Below are 22292 nucleotides of genomic sequence, written 5' to 3' on the forward strand. Positions count from 1 at the left end.
TCCGTGAGAAACGGGGCACGTGCATTGCTCTGCCCCCAATTCTCTATCCAGACTTTTTCACTACTTACTCCCTCTGTTTATGTCTGACTCTAGCCTAGGAAACGCCTCTTGTGCAACTCTGTTGGAAAGACAATCTGTTGTCCATTCTCACCTTCAGTGTCATTTTAGTCACATACGATTAGAGACGCTCACTGTAAGCCCTGGCCCTTTATTACCAGTGGAGACAGCAGTGAATAAACTATCTTGCCACAGTACACAGTAAAATATCCTGAATGTTAATTTAACTCAACCTGTGAGGGTAATTTTGTACATGTAACCTATATGACCCAGAGGGTCCTGGCTGTTATATACAGCTAAAGCAATCCGTTTTTTTTATTATGGTTTATTTGTAACCGTTTTAGAAAAGCAATATTGCATGGATTGGATATGGGTTTTGGGTTTTAGACCCAGTGTATGACTGTGTACACTCATGCTGTTTGCATTTCAGTCTAATAAAGTATTCAATCAATCAATCAATATGCCTTGAGATTTTGACTAGCCCTTGGTATTACCTTGGGCACAAAACGTTTGAAAACTACTTCTGTACATAAATCATTAGCCTACAAACTGTTCTAGAATAGATGAACTGTCATTCCCACCAGGGCCATGCAGCCACACACAACACTAAATAACAGCGATTTAAAACTACGTTACCTTTTATATCCAAACCAGACAACACATGAATGTCAGTTAGGTGTAAATAAATAGAAGATAAAACCTAGTAAGGCGAGATTAATCACATTAACCCTGTCCTGTCCCTTTAGGGCAAAAACGTTTTACGTTTAAATAAATAATAAAACAAAAAATATAGAGAAATAACAAGATTTTCAAGCACACAAACTTGAAGGTTGCAAGGTTCCATAGTGTAGTGGTTATCACGTCTGCTTAACACGCAGAAGGTCCTGGGTTCGAGCCCCAGTGGAACCTGCCGTTGTTTTTCTATGAATTGAGTACAAAGGACCCCAATGGAAACAAGCTATAGGCTATCTTGGGTTTTATATCTTCTTAACAGACCTTGTATAGACCCCTTAACAGACGACGTCACACTGGTTGCAAGCGATAAGAACCACTGAACCAGTATTGCGCGCGCAGGTACGGCACCAAGGGTGCGTTCGGAAATTGCGCACCGCACTCAGCGCACTCGCCTATTAGTTCGTATTGGCCAGTGCGCTCATTGCTGTATTTCCGAACACACCCATAATGTTGGGAATTGATTGCATCAATGCAATCACCTGTTGGTAAACAAATAATTGGTCTATTGAACTGTACTTTCCTGTGCCTGTTTTTGCAAACTGTTGATATTCAATCAATCAAAACATCTTGTAGATCTGGTATTTTCGCTAGCAGGACGAATAGGCGTTAAACTAAGTGGTAACAAATAACCAGTGGTGTAAAGTAACTAATTACATTTACTCAAGTACTATTTGTAAAATGTTGGGGTACTTTTACTTTACTGGAGTATTTCCAATGTCCAGTTACTGGACATTGGAAATACTCCAGTAAAGTAAAAGCTATGTTTCATCCGTTTCAATTGAAACGGCCCCCAACCTCAGGGGGCCCCCAAATATTATTTTTTTATATATTTTTTTACTCGCATCCCAGTCCGGGGCCGCCTCCGGCTGGCTGACGTCCAAGAATTTCATGCAAGAAGAGGATGTAGATCTGATTAAATCAGGGCTCAGCTCAAGTGAATCATGTGACTGAGTGAGTTGTTTTAGCTGTCTGTCCATGGTGGAAGTGCAAATAGCCTAATTAATTTAGTTCGAAAATGCATCATTATGGATTGTGGAAGCAAACTAACTTCAGTGCACAAATTATTTTTTAATAATAAAAAAAAAAAAAAAAAAAGGTTTTAGTTACTTTGTAGATTTTGATTAATATTACAAAACAAACATTACCCACTTCAGCCCTATATTTCGGCCATTTGAAAATAGCTCATGCAAGCATTTGTGAGCTTGTAGATCTACTTTTTTTGTTTTACTTCTGAAATGGGACATTCTGCATGAGCACTTTCTACTTTTGGTACTTTAAGTATATTTTGATGCCAATACTTTTGTACTTTTACTCAAGTACATTTTGATTCGGACTTTTTACTTGTAATAGAGTATTTCTACATTGCGACATTAAAAATGCGAGTACTTTTTACACACCACTGCACCACTTTCACACCATGGTAAATAACAAACGCAGTTACCTGCATTACATACGTTAGCTAGCTAATGATGTTCCCATGATGTTCACCTTAATCATGTAGTTGTTTTAATACACAATATATCCTGAGAGAAAATGTTAAATAAATGTTAAATAGATGTCCATCGCAATAATAATACAGTAACGGCATCATTTAAACTGTACCTGATATAAAACGCTGACGTCACAAGTGTTGACGTTTGAAAGTTGAAGACCAGCTGGTTGGGCGGACAGACGGAGGGCGTGGTCACGACGCACGCAGGAGACATTGAACTTCAGGCGCGTTACAGTGATGTCTTCAAGTTAAATGCTGAGAGCTTCCAGCAGCCAGTGAGCCAGAAGAGGACGCAGTTGTGGCTGAAGAGCTCAGACATGACCTTCACAAACACCAGGGACCGTTGTTTAAAAAACGGCCGTTAAAAACAGCAACTCGATGAACTTCATCTCGGCCACCAGCCTCTGACAGACGACCATGAAGTCTGTCCAGAAGATGCAGACGCAGTTAATCATCGATGAACTGTTGGAGACAGAGCGAGCCTACACCAAACATCTGCGTGGATGCCTGGAGATCTACCTGGGGGAGATGACCAGTGGAGTGGAGGAGAAACCTGCAGGCATCATCAATAAGGAAGCCATCATCTTTGGTAACATGCAGGACATCTATGACTTCCATAGAAATGTTTTCCTAAAGCAGTTGGTCGAGTGTAAGCTTCCAGCGGATGTGGGACGTTGCTTTGTGACATGGGCTGAGAAGTTTGACATGTATGTGAACTACTGCATGAACATGCCTGCTTCCAGTGAACTTAGAGTGGAGGAACACGCTGGATCCTACTTTCACCACATCCAGCTGAAATATGGTCTGGACGTGGCCAGTTCTCTCAGCTCCTTCCTCCTCACGCCGGTACAGAGAATAATCAAGTACAAACTCCTGCTTCAGAATGTATTGTCTTGCTGCGAGGATGTTGGAGGAGAGGTTAAGGACGCTTTGGAGGCGATACTAAGGGTTTTAAAGAAAGCTAACGGCAGCACAGGCCAGATGACACCCAACCGACGACAGCCTCGGGCCTCTCTCAGCTTGCTGCGCTACTCTCCAGGTCTGACATGGCAAGTGGTGTGTTCTACCATGGTACTCTATGTACGCTGTATGGACCAATTATTTGTTTACTAACATTGAGACTGGACGCACAGGTGATTGTTTCACGCAATCAATTCCCAACCTGTTGTTTTGGGGTGCGCAGGTTTCAGCACACCCCAACCCCCTCTTGTGTGTTGGCTAGTGAGGCGAGACCTGACAGAATGGGTTTCATTGCGCGCATACTGGTTGCGCACATACTGGTTCTTATCAGTGTGGCGTCGTCTGTCAAGGGGTCTATACGCCGTATAAACCGCGTATCTGATACGTTGATATGATGCACTCAGGAGTGGATGGGCTGGGGGGCGCAGCAATACAAACAGCAAGAATGTGGTCTGACTAACTCTGAGTTGATGGTGTTACTGTGAAACGAGTGGGCCTGGCCGAGTTTCAATTTTTTTTTTACATTAATTAATTATACGCGCGTGCGTGCCGTGCGTGTGGGAGGAACTAGGGGGGAATAGAATAGTTATAGTATACCCTCCAAAAAAATCTAGAACACACCGCTGGTTCACATGGATGACCAAGCGCATCATGCAAAGATCCAGCCGGAGATGTGGATGAGGCTTGGGACAAGTTCTGAGTGGTCTTAAGCTTTGTGGCCTTTAATCACTCCTGTACAGAACAGACTCTGCAACCTTTGCACTTACTGGCATGTCTCATCATGGAGCAGGTTGGTGGACCACAGTAGAGAATTGACAATGACACTGAATTAATTATTATTACTGTATATATTATATTTCATTGTATCATATATTGTTGTTGTTATTACCTGTGCTTATTTATACTTTATACTATATTACTTGATAAATTACATAATTATGGTTTTCAAGGTATAACATTTAAATGGTTGTCTAGTTATGTTTATAACCGTGAACAATATGTTTATGACAATGGTTGTTTTTCATCCAAAGTTAAGATGTCATGTGGAGTTCCTCAGGGGTCGATACTCGAACCCTTATTATTTCTTATTTATATCAATGACCTTGCTGCTGTATCCTCATCCTTTACACCGATTTTGTTTGCTGATGATACGAATTTGATTTTAACTCACAAGAATTTTGAATCACTCATTAAGGAAGCTAATTCTGGCATAGCTATGCTGTCCGAATGGTTTCTTGCAAATAAGTTCACTAAATGTAAAGAAATCCAACTTTATTGTGTTTACAAGTAAAAACAAAAAATACTGTCATCATACAGCTAAGATTTCTATTGGTGGGATTGAAATTATTCAAGTTTCATCCACCAAGTTTCTAGGGGTCTTGGTGGATGAAAAATTGTCTTGGAAAGAGCACATACTTACAGTAACCAACAAAGTTTCAAGATCACTTGGTATCATCAGAAGAATCAGGGGCTTGGTTCATCAGGCTTGCCTCTTAACCCTTTATTACAGTTTAATTTATCCATATCTCATTTACTGCAATATCGTTTGGGCAAGTACATATCCATCTAATTTACACAAATTACTCATTACTCAAAAGAAATTTGTAAGACTAGCTACGACTTCTAACTATTTGGCTCCATCTGCTCCTCTGTTTAAAAAACTATATTTACTGTCTGTGATATTAACACAATTTAGTCCTGTTGTTTCATCTATAAATGCACCTACCTTTCAAATATGCTTCCTACACCTTTTAAAGATTATTTTAAGACCAACTCGCAAGTTCATAATTATAATTGCGACTGATTGCCTCGTCACTCAAGGGTCCTTCTGGCCGATCCACACGGTCACGACTCTTTTCTGTTCTGGCCCCACAGTGGTGGAATGAACTTCCCACTGATGTTAGGACAGCAGAGTCACTGCCCATATTTCGCCGCAGGCTGAAAACCCACCTCTTCAGGAAACACTATCCTTCCTCTCTGCCTGACCTACTTGTTGTTAACTAGTTGTACGAACGCTTTTTTTCTATTGTTGTATTGTTTATTGGATCTTGTTTAGTCGATACACTTATTTGTTTAGCTCATGCTCATTTGATTTAGCTATTTTGTTTCATCTGTTTAAGGAAATAGGTAGCTGATATATTGCACTTTTACCTTAGCGCTAGGTATACTCTTGGTTGCTTGTTTTTGCAGAAAATGCACTAAAGACTTCTGGTGATTAGTAGTTTTCGTTCCCTACCTATGTTGAATACACTTATTGTAAGTCGCTTTGGATAAAAGCGTCTGCTAAATGACTGTAATGTAATGTAATGTATAATACTAGACAATCTGATAATCTCCATCCTCCCTTCAGCCGTACCACCCACAGCCAGTTCTCCATTAAAGACAGAGGTTCTTTACTCTGGAATACACACATACTTATTGCCAACTCCTCATCTTCACTCAGTAACTTTAAACATAGACTGAAGGCCAGCCTGATGAATCAAGCCTCTCCACTTGCTTCTACCATTATAACGTAGCTTTCTGCATACACAACCACACACACACACACACTGACACACATGTGCAGACACGTGCACACACACACACACACACACACACACACACACACACACACACACACACACACACACACACACACATACATACACACACACACACACACACACACACACACACACACACACACACACACACACACACACACACACACACACACACACACACACACACACACACACACACACACACACACACACACACACACACACACACACACATATGTGTTGTTTGTCATGTCTTATGTTTGATTATTATGTTTAACTTGATTATTATGTTTAACTACTTGTTTATTATTATTTTTTAGGTGAGAACCCTTTATAAGCCCTTTATGGGTTTCTTTTTCTCACCTGCACTTATTTCTGTATTGTTTTTAATAATGTTACCTTTGTAATGTTTATTATTGTGCGAATAAATAAATCAAATCAAATGTTATGAATAGTTTTATTGTATGTTGTATTATATATTATTATTGCTGTACTATGTATTATTATTACCTGTGGTGACTATAGTGAATGAACTGAATACATGGTAAAAATCTGAATGTTCATTTAACTCCACCCAGAAGGGTACATTTGCACACACGTATAGTATATGATGTATAGTATATGATCCAGTGGGTCCTGACTCCTGTTACATGTGGCTAAACCAACCAAATGGGGTTTTATCAGTTCTGTAGTGTTATCAAAATACACTGCCACAGTTTGTCTGCTTTGTCCTCAGAGGATTCCAGCTACTGTGAAAGGTTATTGTAAGTGACATTTGGATGAACTTATTCTCCACATGTATTCACAGTCTAAAAACAGTTGTCCAGCAGCAGTTTATGGAAAGACTCTCATAAGGAAAAATAAAACACAACTACACAAGTGTCAATGAAATTGTATTTTAATAGACAAATAAATATCACAACATTCTATTTCCATCCAGTAGCAGGAGCCTGTTAAGAATTGAATTTTGTGACCTCAAGAGGACACATTCCCCACCATTGACCAGCAGAACAGATTTGTCTGTTTACGTAGACCTGCTCCCATCTGCTTAATTGAAAAAACACAACCAAGGGTCCACAACCACATGTATCAACCGCCTCAGATTGGGGCTGATCCAGGATCAGTGCACCAGATCCTAGTGAGCAGCTCAATTCATACCAGGGACATCAACAACCAACCTGATTCTAGACCAGTGCTACTCCTGTGCGCTCAATGGATAAATAGAACACCAGGACCTCAGCCAGTAAAAACATAGAGACACTATTACATATAAAAGTCATGGAAATCAACCTATGAATTTCATCCACAATTTAAATATACAGTGGAAGAGGGTGACAGATATATAGTATGCTGCTCTTGCATCACATCAGAATATAGACGGACAGTTCTTTGGAATAATTTCACTCTAGGTGACACTTCATACTTAACACATCTTAAAAGCACACTCTATCAAAAGAAAGGTTATAAATAAAGGCAATTCAACCCTGATCACGAGCAGAGACCACACACAGAGAGGAAATGCATCTTCAAGTTGACTCTTCAGCCCTTATGTGGGCAACAGGATCACATCTTTGCAATTTGTGCTTAAAACTGTCAATATGTAAGGACTGACCAAATACTATTACAGGCATGACAGAGCTTAAATTAAAGTAATAAAATATATCATTTATTTATATCATTTATCACTCTTTGCAGTGATTTTGTATTCCATTTCACCCTGTTACAAATGCATATCGTTCCCTGGTTTGCACAAATCATACCAGAGATTAGTGCAAATAAAGCAAGCTAAATGAAACAGGATAATAAATCCAGTAGTGTTATAACAGTAACAGAATAGGTATATGGAGCAGTTACAGTAGGAGCACACACTGTTTCACTTTGTTTCACTAAATAAACAATACAACACAGAATTTACCTTATTCACATGGTGGCCATTTCGCTCGTACATCACAATGAGGTAAGGGCAAAATGGCCAGCATGTGAATATGGCCAAAGGGATTATTATGGTGATGATGGTTGCAGCATGGTGTGATTGCATTAATCTGTCTGTATGAGTATGCCTGCATGCATATGTGTGTATCTACTGTATTAATATATACTAATACATCAAAGAGGCAATGTGGTCCATACATTTGCTGTGGTTGTAGTACAACAGCTGAGGAGGTGTAAGCAGGATTACGGCCGGAGAGTATTCATTCCAGTTGCTCAGTCGTACGAAAATAGCCAATCTACAAGCTCACAACACGTTGCATGGCGACGCATTGTGAACTTTTAGATCCGCTAATTTCAGCACGTGACACTGTCGGGCAAAGAAGCAAATTGAGCTTGATTTCATGCTGTAGCTGAAGGATAGGGAGGTGGAGCTTCCTTGGGAGGGACGGTGAAGCTATCATCATATGGTGGTAACAGCACCTGCAAATGAAGAACAGAAGGAGTTCAAGGAGGTGAGGTGTTACGAGTGTGAGGATTGTGTGTCAGTGTGTGTGTGGGTGTATGGGTTTAAAAGCATGAGTCTTTCTGTTAACTAGCAATTATGTCCTTTTTGTCATGAAACAACAATGTTAAATGGTATTGCCTTTTATAGTCAAGCTTCATGTCTGCGTGAGTTCTATCAGCATTGCAGTATGCAAGCGCTGGTATAATACCAACCCATAAGATGCACACTGCTAAACCATAGCTAGGATTTTTTTTTTTTACTTAGAGACCAGAAATGATAGTGAAACCATCACAAATACCTAATAAAGAGGCTAAAAAGCAGGATTTCAACTAGAGACGCCCATGTCTCCAGATTATTAACTACTCACATCTGTCCTCAGGTGTTAACCCGGGGACCGAACAGGCAACCTTCTGTTTCCCAAGCGGCTGCTCTACTTACTGAGCGCCACTGTCTTCCCTCCCTTTATATTCCACTCTGTCTCAGTCCACCTCAGACAGACCTTTTCACAGCAGCCATATTGTCATGAAATAGTAGGGTAAACAGGTGTTACCAATTATACTAATAAAGGTTCCGTTCCATTTAGTGTAACAGAACCTTTCCAGTGAGCCAATATACACAACAGCAGCAGACTCTGTTTGACCTGTCCTGAATGAAATGGAACATTATTTTCACTTCTTTTTGTGCCTCCCCTCACCCAGTGGGTTTATATACAGCTTGACTAGCAGATTCAGTCAGAAAGCTCTTTCATTGTTTATAATTCAACATTCGCATTAGATGCGAGGCATAGGAGCAAAGGCTAATTTATACTTTGTTGCACCCCAATTTCTTCAGTTGAAAATATGTCATGAAATGTCTCATGAGAAAGAATAAATTAGCCTGAGTATTAGTGGTGCTAAATTCTACAACAATTTATTGAAATAGATTGTGCTCGAGTTGTCCAAGATTGAAATCCAGTGTAATGTACATGATGAACTTAAACTGTAAGGGCTCATTAATAGGCCGTCGTACGACCTTGACGCTGGACGAAAATAACGTATTTTCAACTGCAGCACATTTTACAGTTGAAAATCAATTATTTTTAGATACATGGTCGTGCAACAAGGTGACCAAATGTGATGACATTTACAGAACAAACACTACCAAATGCAGGTGCTGAAGATGGTTACACAACCAGTCCATTCAAGTGAGAGACATACAGTAGGTTTGCACCTGGTTATTCTTCTACACCACTTCTCCCTTGCACCTGTCTGTCATTTTCAGGTGTGCAAAGAATTTTTGGTCCTGTGAATTTTTCCTAGCAACACTGACAGCAGGGGAATACATGCTCCCAAAAATAACAGGGAAAACAGATTGTCATCACTTGTTTATACACCTCACCATTTTTTTTGATGGAGAGAAAAAAACACTTAACATTCACATCAACTAATAACTGCTCATTTACTGTAGCTGTCCAGGATTCAACATTTTCTGTTAATTTGACAAATGATTAAATCTTGTATCATTACTAATCAATTAACCTCAGAATAATTGTAGTATGAACAGTAAACTGTTCTTTTTATTGAAATAAATCAATTATCCTTTCCTAAAGCCTCCCTCCTTCATTCTCTTCAGTTCATTCTCTCTATTTCAGTGAACACTACAGGGAATGAGGAAAAGCCAATGTGTGTGTGTGCGCGTGCGCGTGTGTGTGTGTGTGTGTGTGTGTGTGTGTGTGTGTGTGTGTGTGTGTGTGTGTGTGTGTGTGTGTGTGTGTGTGTGTGTGTGCGTGTGCGTGTGACACAGTCACGACTCACAAGGTATTGTTACCATATGGCATGCATTACACATGTGCATCTCTCTGGCATGAGCGCATGATGTATAGGAATGCAATTGGTGGTCAAAATAGACCACAACCGGCCACAGTGTATTCTCATGGTCTGTGGAGGGACCTATTGAATATGCCCAGACCTATATGAGACAGCCTAACTGTGGTGGTAGTTAGTAAGCTTAGCATGGACAGAGGTATAGGTTGCTGTGTTTTTATCTGGCACTTTTGACTAATGATGTCAGAAGTTGGGGGAGCGCTCTCCCATTTCCCCTTTATGGCGCAGGTGTTTTACACATCATGACAAAACATAAACATTGTTAAAAGGTACTAAAAAAGTAGTACCTAGGCAACTGTATTCTATGTGAACAAATATTACACCACCATCACCACCTATATTGGTACTCTGTATGTCACAGTACTATAATTTAGAGTTAAATTCTAGTCTCCTCAAAGTTTAACTGAACATTCTGATAGAAAAAACAAGCCACTCAAGTTTTTGAAACGTATTTTCTCTCGACCAGGTATGAACCATTTAACCACAAACAAAAATCTATATCGGGAGGCCAGGGTAAAAGTGGTTATTAAGTGTGTGGGCCGCAGGCTAGCTGCAGCCAGACCCATCAAGACAGAGCTTACGTACTGTGCACCTTCTGTAGTGATTATACCATAATGGCTTTACCAGCATGGTGACCCATCTATCTGTTCAAGTGCATCTATCTATCTATCTATCTATCCATGCTAGCTAAGTATAAAACTACCAGCTATGACTGCCCAGATTTATACTTCCTCCCCCCCCTGCATGACGACATTACAGCTGGGTTACTAGCCTGAGAGTGGGAAACCTACGCATGCAATAAAACGTGAATTGTGGTCTGGATTTTATGTATTGTTTTTTTCCCCCTTCCATCAGACACTGCAGGACAGGTTTTGTTTTGTTGTCTATGGAACTGTGTTAAAGGAACATATCAAGATGAAATATTTTATGAAAGATCAATTCTCTACAAATAAATTACATGATAGACTAATGGCCGCATGCAAACATTGGCCTACACTCTAACCATATCAGTTCCATAATTTTTTTAACGATTAACCATGGCATTTCATTTGCATCTACACTACAGAATTGTATGTCTTTCCACATGGACATGCATCATTCTGTATGCTTCAAAACTAACGTGTTTATTCAGCTGTTCCTCAAGCTCGAGGAATGTGTGAACTACACCTGTGAAGTAACACATGTGCTGTACATGTAGTATGTGGAATAACAGCTCATTGGAAAAGGTGACTGGGAAAAGAAACATCAGTATCAAGCTCACTTTTGTGTTTGTCAAATTGTATTGTGACATTTCATAAGAACTGTGGCCAACCAAGTGTCAGCGCAAATTTAACCTAACCTCAGCTTTGTTCCATGCTCCAGCGTTTAGGCATTAATTTACAGGCAGTTGATGCAGCTATGGGGTCTTGTGGAAGTGGAGAATCATACAAGGTGACTTACTGTGGTGTCATTGGTCGAAACATAGAGGAGGATGTCAGAAGCAGCTCTTCCACTCACATATCTGTAGCAGTTCCACACACACGCTATCAGGTAGGCCTGATGGCATAAAGGCAGAGAACATAGAAAAAAGACACACATTAAGAAATATAGGAGCACTGTGTGGGTCCGCAAGTTATGTCCAACAAGAATCAGGTGCTCTTCAGGAGTTGAAGTTCCCTTCCTTTGTAGAAAAATAAATGCAGCGTACTTCATGAGTTAACTTAATTAAGCATCCAAAGCACACTGTTCTACTGTAAAAGTAAAAATTAAAAGCCTTTATTTCGACATGGCTTGGCAAAGTTAAAAAAATGCAAGGTGATGAATGCATTTAATCGCAACGAGCTACCAGGCTTCTTTTTCTACAAAGGAAAATAACTCATCTATAATCAAAAAAAGACATGTTATGCAAGGCCACGTTGACAGAGGGTAAACGTTAATGACATCACACAAGAGAGGCGTAAGTGGAGATGGTGGTACTGTAAATAGTGACTTGAATGAAAAAGCTAACCACGCCTGGACTTCTATGAAGTATCTATTTTCAGGTGTGGTCAGAGAGTTACACCTCCCTCCAGAGTGGCAGGGAAACAAGCTCTTAATGTGCTCACTTCTGACATCCAGAAATCATCTGGCTCTCAGCAGGCAGCTTGCTACCGGAGTTCACAGGCCAAATACAACGCCATCTGGTACATCAATCCACGTCTATAGGACACAAACCTAGACTGAGCCCTGTGATTCTATATAACCTGGTGCATGAGCCACAGGAATCTGTTAATATACTGCGGAGGTCCATGTGCTCCAACAGAGAACACTCCATGGAACTCACAGTCATACTGCACAAACTCGTACCAAGACACTGAACACCATTCATATTCTGAATGATTATTCTGAATACCTTACTGCATGGAGAACACACATAATAGAAGCGTAGGGCCGTCACCATTGCAACATAATAACCATACCAGAATATTTGTCCCACTGAATGGTGTATAATACACCCCCCAATTGAAATACTGTACAAGTAACATCCTTTCCTCTCTGTTTCTTTCTCAGTCTCAGGCTTATTTTATATGGCAAACCTCAAGACAGGTTAGTCAAGGGACTTTGTAGTACAGTAGCATACAGTACCACTTGAGTAAGTGCTTGTAAACAGGCATTGACTGTTGCTAAGCAATTTATCACAATGGTATGAAGTATTTTTCAGCATTTGCAGGATAGCCAAAAACAACAGTGCAGATGTAGTATCAATAACTTTCATTCTACAATTAGCAACCATTTGTAGAGCAAAGCAACTACTGTGAGTCAGACTACACCTGCCAAGGACAAACCTGAAAACATTTATTAACGAATATTAAACACTCATTCCAACCACCCTGCTTTTTCATCTCTAATACCTTTTCACCATATTATTATTTTACACTCTACTCACAGTAAAGCCAAGTCTGCCTTAAACATACAAAAACGGGTCACAAAATTGCATAACACCTCCTCTCAGTAGTACTGAAGATTATCCAGTAAACATAAGCCCTATGAATTCAGTTGGCACTACTGTTGTGGAAAATATTCTATGTGGAATTTACCTTGAAACAAAGAATGCAGCTGATGAAGAGCAGCACGATGAGGACCAAGCACACATTACTCAGAGCTGCAATCTCCTCTTTGTAGGGGAAGTTATCCGGCTGAACGGAGATCAACAAGACAAAGTTAGGTGATCAGTTCATTTAAGGTGCAAGATCAAAGCCATTAGAATTAGGGACAATTCGTTATTTAGAATAAGGGGTCACTGTCACTGGAGGCTTTTAGAGTTCTCTGAAATAAGCACGGCCCACCGTGATGACGCTGGTTGCTTGTTTCTTCCACAGAACCTGGCCTCTGTGGAAGAAATAAGCAACCAGCATCATGTCGTTCTGCACGAACGATAGCTCGCTCGCGACATTCAGTGCACGTTTGAGTATCATGACACTCCACGATGAGCAGTAGTAGAGAAAAAACTAACTTTGTATCGGTTATAATAGACGATTTTCACTCTTACACGGGCTCCCATTATGCCAACGGAGGGGGTCGACAGACTGGACGACACGGGACTCTCTGAAATAACTCAACGTCCCTTTCAATGATGGTGAGTGATTAGCGACACATCAAAGATAACACTTAAAATGTCCGGATCTCTGCTTTAAGCCATTTTCAACTAAAATAACATAACATAATGTGGACAGCAATCTCTGCATTCAAATTCACACTGTTAAAGGAGAATACCGGACAAATTAAGTGTTGTCTTTGATGTCTCGTTACTCACCGACCGACGTGAAAAGTGGCGTTCTTTTTTTCCATAGATTCCCCTGTCGTCATTTTTTAAACCCCCTCCGTTGTCATAATGGGAGCGCGTGGGTTAGGGAGATTCGTCTATTATAACCGACGCAAAGTTGTATTTTTCTCTACTGCTAGTCATTGTGGAGTCTCATGATAGTCAAACATGCGTTGAAAATTCCTGCAAGGCCACCGTTAATGGCGAACGATTTAACACTGGATGCTTGTTTCTTTCCAGAACCTGGCAACTCGTGTTGCCAGGTTCTGGATTAAAAAATGACGACAGGGGAATCTATGGAAAAAAAGAACGCCACTTTTCACGTCGGTCGGTGAGTAACGAGACATCAAAGACAACACTTAATTTGTCTGGTATTCTCCTTTAAGCTGCTGAATTGGGCAGTGGGTGTCAATTTCATACTGATTGGATATGACAACCTGTCTATTATCTACTCAAACAATACAAATTAATTGTGCTGCTAAATCATGTGAAGATGGGCAAAAATAAGTATTAATTAATTGATTAATTAAAACGTGCGCACACATTTTATTCATTTATATGACCCCGCCCCTGGACTGTATACCCTCCCTTGGACAAAAATGTAAAAATCTTGTTTTCCTCCAGTGGCCCCTCTCATGGATATCGAACGGCCCCTTAGTGGTTATAAAGCCATTATGATTCACTAATCAACGGCAATTGCTCAGCCAAAAGGGAATCCCCCTGGCCAAGGGAGCGACATTAGGCTTCTGTTACAATTGCATACTTAGATGTCACATCATTCAAAAAGGGGCCTTCTTACCAGTTGCTGCAAATAATCCTGTATAGTGTTGGGGTATACCACAGTACTGACAGCAACCAAGGCGTTAAGTCCGAAGTCAAATATTTGGTAGCAGAAAAATGGGATGATCCAGGCTGCATGTAGCTGAAACAGTGAAATAAATGTTAGAGGTGAGAACTATGCTATTTAAAGAACTCCAGGAAAAGCTGATATATGTATGTGAGAACACAGAATCAAACTAGGCTCTTTATCCAACGCTGTGAGCATAAATCAACTCTGAAAGTGGGTCACAGAAGATTAAGGCGAGTCCCCAAAATAATTATTCAGGACAAATACAATACAAAGTACTGCTTTTGTACGCTGCCATAGGACTCTGGCTTGTAATACTCATTACTCTTTTCAAAAGTAATATTACTTTACTTATTTCTCCCTGCCAACAGTAATCAGTTACACTACTCTTTACTTTTCCGTTACACCCCACAAAATTGATAATTGCATCCATTCTCCTCATATTCTGCATTTGCATGTGCACTACTAGCAGTTTTCTTTTCTGGAGCCACTGTAAAATCTGCAGTGTTGGAACAGGTCCATTTAGTTAAATTTGGAGTAAGGAATTTTGAATGTGTATTCAACATACGACAGCCAGGTAAAAAAAATGTTTTGCAAGCCATCTAGACAAGAATACACTTCGATGGAAGTTGAGCTGAAGAAAGCATTTTAGATAGACTGTCTGTTCAACCAGCCGGTGGTTCAACTGCCGACATTCACACTGAGCACTATAACTATAACTATGACCATAAAGATATAGTTTTAAAAATTGTTCTAAGTCAAGTGGATGGCAGAGTTCACACCAACTATATAAAAAATACAATGGTAAACTATATAGTTATATTTATAGTTATAGTGCTCAGTGTTTAGACTGCTAAACAAAAGCCTTCTCTTTGAGGAAGGGTGACTGCAATATTATTACTTACATATTAATAGTAATTAGATATACTACTCGTTGTCGTTACTGGCAAAAGTAATATTGTTACTAGTAACGCAATACTGCCCAGGACTTGAGACCTATCTGCAATAAAATGTATGTCTTAGAGAAGATACTAAGGATACTGTTAGTAGCCTAAAACACTAAATTAGGGCATTTTAATGAACTAAACTAGTCTGCACCATAGCCAGGAAAGATTTTTATAACTGGTACAGCAGATGCAGTTTTCATTTCAAGCTATATCAACCGCAGTACACAGTAATAACTGGGGTGTTAGTTAATCTCTGAGAGAATAGCAAAGGCTCACAACCTTGAATGCACCATATGTTGCCATCCCACAAATGAGGATCATCAGCATGGAGATTGCTGAAGCTATGCACATATCTGGAATAGAAAAAGGAGAAATAAAAAGTGTATATGAGCGGATGTGTGCGCAAAAACCCATATAACAGAAATGTAACTTTTGTTATTTTAAGTCACTTTCGTTGAGAGAGTACAGAATTAGCATACATTCATTCTGTAAAGCTGATAAGAAAAATGCTTGTATAATATACATGACATGATGATTTACTGCAACTGACTGCTTCACATGGAATTAACCCCAGCCTTTGGAATTCACTTCATGTCAATCTGACCTCATAACAGCTCAACATAACACAACTAATCATTTGGTTACATAAGGGGAAAAAAACAATGCAACAATGCAACAAATCCACTGTCTGTTCCCCATTTAATCATAATATTGTATTATATAATATTTTGTATTATTTTATTTTTAACTCTTTATTTTGCACTCAGCAGTCATAGTAGGAGTCACTGTGTCTGTAGACAGGCTAGTATTGCATTTAGTTCTTGGTGTCTAATTGAACTAATTGCAACATTGGTGGGCTGAGTTAGGCTTTCAGAGTCAACTATTGATTGTGATGAGTGAGAGGATAGCACTACACCACCAATAACATAATTAGATTAGATTAGATTTTCTGTTCACTATAAATAAAGTCTATTTTCAATAAATAAAATGTGCTGTCTTAATTGGAATTGATAAGATGAAGTCTTGAAATCATTATTAATTAAATTCACAGAAATATGCAGTGGCATTGATTCTAAAAAGATCAACAACTGTCATGTGAACATGCTGTTCATTCCCAAACAACAAAACCAAGATTTTGTTGGGTAGACTGTAGTGGTGAGAACTATAATAGCATAACAATACTGCAACATGTGGTTGCTTAAGACATTAAAGTCTGATATGTCATTCAAGTCTGAATCTGCGTCTAATGGAGAAGTTGGACAGACCTATGATAAGGATCACAGGGCTATAATACCCAGCAATTCAGACATTTCTAATCAGCAACTATTACCAGTGCTATGGCAAATAGAACTGACCAACACAAGCATCCTACCGCCTGTCAATCAATACACAAAATCATCCTATTGCACAACCATGTGCCCATGCGTGCGTTCCCCTAGGCCAGTGGTTCTCAATCTGTGGGAACCCCCAGGGGGGTCCCCACATGATTTTTGGGGGGTCCCCAGATGGCAGTAATAATAATAATGTAAGGACTTTTAAGACCTTTTTAAAAGAAACGAAGAAATTAAATGAAAAAAGACCATTACTGCATCAAGAGTAATCAACAAACTATACTATAAAAACTGGTCAAACATTGGCCTAATTGCCAAATAATATAAGAAAGAAAGATTTTGAAATTAGCTGATCTAAAAGCTCACAACGCCTCGCAACAATATTTATCTGTCGAACCGAGTCAAACTACATGTAATGCCCCAACTCCTATAATTCCAAGTGCTTGTCAGGGTGAGGGGGTCCCCAGTTCAAATATGATTATTTAGGGGGGTTGCGGCCTGAAAAGGTTGAGAACCACTGCCCTAGGCCATGGAATTCTTCCTTAACGTGTACAGCTATTGAGGTGAAGTGCACTGTAAAATAGGCTACAGGCCTCCTGGGCGACTTACTGGTATCATCCATGACATCCAGGTCATTAGCTAGCTCAGCGCTGGTCAGGTGGTACTGTTCAGGATCACCAAGCGCTGTCAACAGGATGAGTAAGACCACTGCATTGATGAGCTTTAAGACACAAGACATATGGACAGATCAGGAGTTTAAATTATGGACAGACAGAAACATTCAGGCCAGGGAAAGAGGACGATGCAATATGTGTCACTTGGATGAGAGAACACATAAGCCACTTATCAAAGGCAAACGTTTTAAGTATGTCAGTAGAAGTTATGGATTCATCTGCTAAAGCAAATGAATCCAATGAATTATGATCTGGAAGTTCTAGAATTTCATAAAGCTTGTTTGCCAGACTTAGTGGATTCTTATCTTTTAACTATGACATTAAGAGTGCTAATTAAGTTATAGCCTAGTCTAGACACCTTTCTTTGATCGGGCAAGCACAGCTCATTATACGAAATCACTCATTCATCTGACTGAATCTCTATTCATCAGGTGAATGTAATGGAAACTTCTCTATGGCTGACTGCAGCAACCTGACACAGACCTCTAGCTACCTGATGAGACTGAGTGATCATTTATTCATTGGAATTGGGCTGAGGCATTTTCCACAGGCGGTGTTTGATTAAGTTAACCCTTTCTAGAACATTTTACAGGAATAGCTCTACATTCAAACTCACTGGGGGCTTTAATAATCATAAGAATTACATGTAGACGACAATACCTCGTCATTTAGCTACACAAGCCAATCGCATTAAATTAAGGTGGTAATCGTTTATGTTATGGAACACTTTTCAGCATCATTCAATCATCATTGTCAAATGAAAAGAATGCACGTATCCTCATTTGTTATGATAATATTTTCATTGGTGAAATTAGTTTTCACTGGTCGACATAGCTCTGGACGGTCCTCCATAGCGTTATTAGAAGGAGTTCTCCGCTATGATACTTTCGAGCCGTTGCCCGCTCACCCCCGGAAGCGCAGGCTGCGCAGTCTCTCGTCTGTAGTAAAAAAAAAAAAATACACTTTCGCTACTCACCAAAGCAAGGACGGTTTTAATATGTTGAAGGCCTACTCTCCCTAGTGGGAACACTCAAAGACCCCCACCTCACGTGTAAAATACACGTTTTGGCCAGAAAAGAAAACATTTCACCGGATGGAAAAATGTTGTCAATAGAAAAATTCCATTGACCAGATCTGTAGGGGGCGCAGTGGAGTAACTAAAACATTTTTCCATCCGGTGAAATATTTTCTTTTCCGGCCAAAAAGTGTATTTTAGACGCGAGGTGGGGAGGCTCCGAGTGTTCCCACTAAGGAAAGTAGGCTTTCAACATCTTGAAACCGTCTTCGCTTTGGTGAGTAGCAAAAGCGTATTTTTTATTTTTACTACAGACGAGAGGCTGCGCTTCCGGGGGTGTGCGGGCAACGGCTCGAAAGTAACATAGCGTAGCGTTAAGGGGAACTCCTAACGGTATCGGTATGGACCGTCACCAGCGCTATAGTTTACATAATGATAAAGAATGCTCACCATATACCAGACCCCCAGGATGATGGTGCCTGTGCGGACATGGCAGCACAGGCAGCAGCTGGTGGAATACCACCGGTCCCACGGGGAGATCATCATCTTCAAGCCTAGCTGTCTGCTTTGATCACAACGCTATCATTTGCTGTATATCTCTGAAGAATGCGCTCCTAAAGCGAGCTCCGTTGAACGAATCGAATGTAGTCTTCCTCGCAGATGGATGAGAAATGCAACGCGTCTGACTGCATGAACCTGTCCTCCTCAATTACCGGCGCTACAGCGCAGTAACAGCCGCTTAACTCAGTCCAATTGACAAACATTGGACCCAGGGTTGCCATGTCCGCTTATTATTAGCGACCTTGGGCTTGTTTTTATGTAAAATTACTTGTAAATATTGGTAGTTGCGGGTTGCGTTTTTTACTGGGCTTGTTTCTAAAGTGTAGTTGCTTATTTGGGCTTGTTTAAAAAAATATACATTATTATTTAAACCAGTGGTTCTCAAATATTTTCATGTCATGGACCCCCAAATTAATATGTAGATATGCCCCTAACCCCATCTGAAAATATTTTGTGCCAGGGAGCCCCGTACCAGATTTGCGTTGTTATGATTTTAAAATATATATGTATATATATATGAAAAATAGCCGATGCCTGTTTAAAGAGCTCATGTGGTCTAAGTTGCTTATTTTTCCTAGACCTGGTTACTTATTTCTCTCACAAAATATGGCAACGCTAATTGGACCATGTGACCGGCTAGAGAGAGGATCAGAGCTGTGTGATGTAACATATGGATGTAACCCGTCCTTTCCAGAATGTCCTGGGAAATGAAATAAAATGGCTAAACTCACTGCATCTGCCAAAATATGAGATTTAACCATAGTCATGAATCATGATAACGGACATTTTTAAACTGCTAAAAAATAATTTGCACACATAGGCCTGGAAACTGTAAAGAGTGTAGCTAGGCCAGGTCCTAATATAATTATCTCAAATGTTCCAAATATAGAAGGGATTATTTTTTACTAGCAACAACAATGATTCTAAACAAGAAACTAAATGCAATAGGCTATTTGATGGATGAGTGTTTTTTTAAAGCTCACATTAACTGTAGCAAATGTAGGAAATAAGGACATTTTCATAATCCCTTTCAAATATAAGGGATATTTTTGATAGCAACAACAATGACTCATATAAAGAAAGCCTAAATGTATGGGGATTAAATGCTAACTAACTTTTAGGGTATAGTAGGCCTACAACCTGGGTTAAGCATAGAAACCTGATGCTCCAAACCTTTGCCCAGCGTTCAGATTCTTCATGCTGTGGATTTATTTGGGCCACCGAGAGATCGGAGATTTAACCCTCCTAACACACACCAGCCTTCAACCATAAATGTTTATGCATTCATTCATCAATCACTCCATAACCGTTCAGATAATGAGTGCCTCTCAGGCTATCTCTCATTAACGTGGCGGCACACACACACACACACACACACACACACACACACACACACACACACACCAGACGCGCACTTCATGTTTGTGAACAACTTGGCGCCAAATGACTCGTAAACGACCTGATTCTGGGTCAGGGTCTCGTAAGTAGCAGAGCGGCTGTATGACCGCGATCTATTGAGAGTCAACCCTCGATCCAACCTTTTGTCCGGGACGCCGGGGCCGGCACGTGGCCCCCCGGCGTACCTGACGTTAAACTAACAACCTTTTTCAGAGCGCGCCGCACTCCCAGGGGTGACGGCGCCTCCCGGGAACGGGGCAGATTCAGCGGGGAAAGAACACCCTGTTGAGCTTGACTCTGTTGAGGAGCAGGCTTGTCCCCGGCCCGGGGACGGAGGCTTCTCCCCGCCCGACTTAGCGTCCAAGGCGCTAAGTCCATGATAGTCCCATGGGCGCGCCAGGCCGTTTGTACCACCAGGTCCACGTGGTGCTTTGGCCGCGGCCTGCCACTCCACTTAACGCCCGCCGAGGGGTGCTTAAGAGTGGGTCCGCGGGACCGGCCGGTGTGCCGGGTCCAACGCGCTAAGTCCATAATAGTCCCATGGGCGCTCGTCGCCGTTTGTACCACCAGGTCCACGCGGTGCTTTGGCCGCGGCCTGCCACTTCACTTAACGCCCGCCGAGGGGTTCTTAAGAGTGGGTCCACGGGACCGCCTGGAGAGCCGGGTGTCCCCCGGAGGTGTGGGTCCCCCGGACTGGAGCGAGTACCCAGCTTCGAGGCTCCCTGGGCCGGGTCGAAGCCTCCCCGGGGGTCCCTGGGGTCCCTGGCCGGAGAGGCCCGAGCCGACCGGCCGAGTGGCCAGGCTCGAGCCTCTGGAGCCGGGGACCCCCGGGGGTCCCCGGACTGGAGCGAGCACCCAGCTTGGGGGCTCCCTGGGCCGGGTCGAGGCCTCCCCGGGGTTCCCTGGGGGTCCCCAGCCGTGGGTCTGGAAAAAGGACAAAGTCCTGCGGTCGAAAAAGAGCAGATCCACAAGCCTGGATAGGCCTGTGGTGGCCGCGGGGCGCAATACCGCCGGAGTCCACAAGGTGGCGCCGTCCCCGGTCCCTGGTCCCCATCGGGGGTCCATGGACCACCTCCTACCCAGGGACGGTGGCTCCCGGGGCGGGTAGAGCGGGCGAGTGTGCACCCGGCACTGTGCCGTGAGGCACTGGGCTCCCTGGCCCTTGCCCTGTGTGAAGGGGAGAGCCAGGGAGAAGGGCCGACTGGTGCCATCTAGTAGGTAGGGACCATGCCCAGGAAGAGGCCTCTTCCTGGGGCAGCGATGGGCCACGGACCGTGGCCCATACAAACACATATTCCAATTTGATGCGCTAAATTTATATTTTTGCATAAAATGCCATAAAAAACGTTTTTTGTTTTGGGCATTTAAGGGTTAATGACTAAAAGATGGTTGGCCTCAAAGGGTTAATATGCATTCATCCAAAAGGAAACATGACCAGTTCCACTATTAGACTTCAGATCTAGAAGCAGATCTGATGCATTTGATTTGATTTCTGTGCATGTTCTATTTCACAATATCACAGTTTAAAGATTAAGTTGTTCTGGGAATGAAGGGGTTAATATTTAAAAGTTTACAAATATTAAATCTAATGCACTGTACACATCCACTTACATGGATACACACTGTAGAAAGCTAATTTTAAGCAATTAGAT

General features: G+C 41.3%; 1 protein-coding gene across 1 annotated transcript; it reads right to left on the bottom strand.

Moving 5' to 3' along the window:
* Nucleotides 1–8118: 8118 nt before the first annotated feature.
* Nucleotides 8119–19360, bottom strand: LOC308084824 (lysosomal-associated transmembrane protein 4B-like; the record flags this gene model as incomplete). Its single annotated transcript, XM_080427747.1, has 7 exons — nt 19132–19360; nt 17602–17713; nt 15941–16014; nt 14667–14789; nt 13143–13241; nt 11527–11622; nt 8119–8199 (listed from the first exon to the last, which is right to left on the bottom strand). The coding sequence occupies exons 1-7, from the start codon at nt 19225–19227 to the stop codon at nt 8119–8121; spliced, it is 681 nt and encodes a 226-aa protein (XP_080283873.1). The 5' UTR covers nt 19228–19360.
* Between the last annotated feature and the right edge of the window lie 2932 nt (nt 19361–22292).

Source organism: Gymnoscopelus braueri (genome assembly GCF_963280865.1).
Source record: "Gymnoscopelus braueri genome assembly, chromosome: 4".
NCBI classification, from domain to species: domain Eukaryota; kingdom Metazoa; phylum Chordata; class Actinopteri; order Myctophiformes; family Myctophidae; genus Gymnoscopelus; species Gymnoscopelus braueri.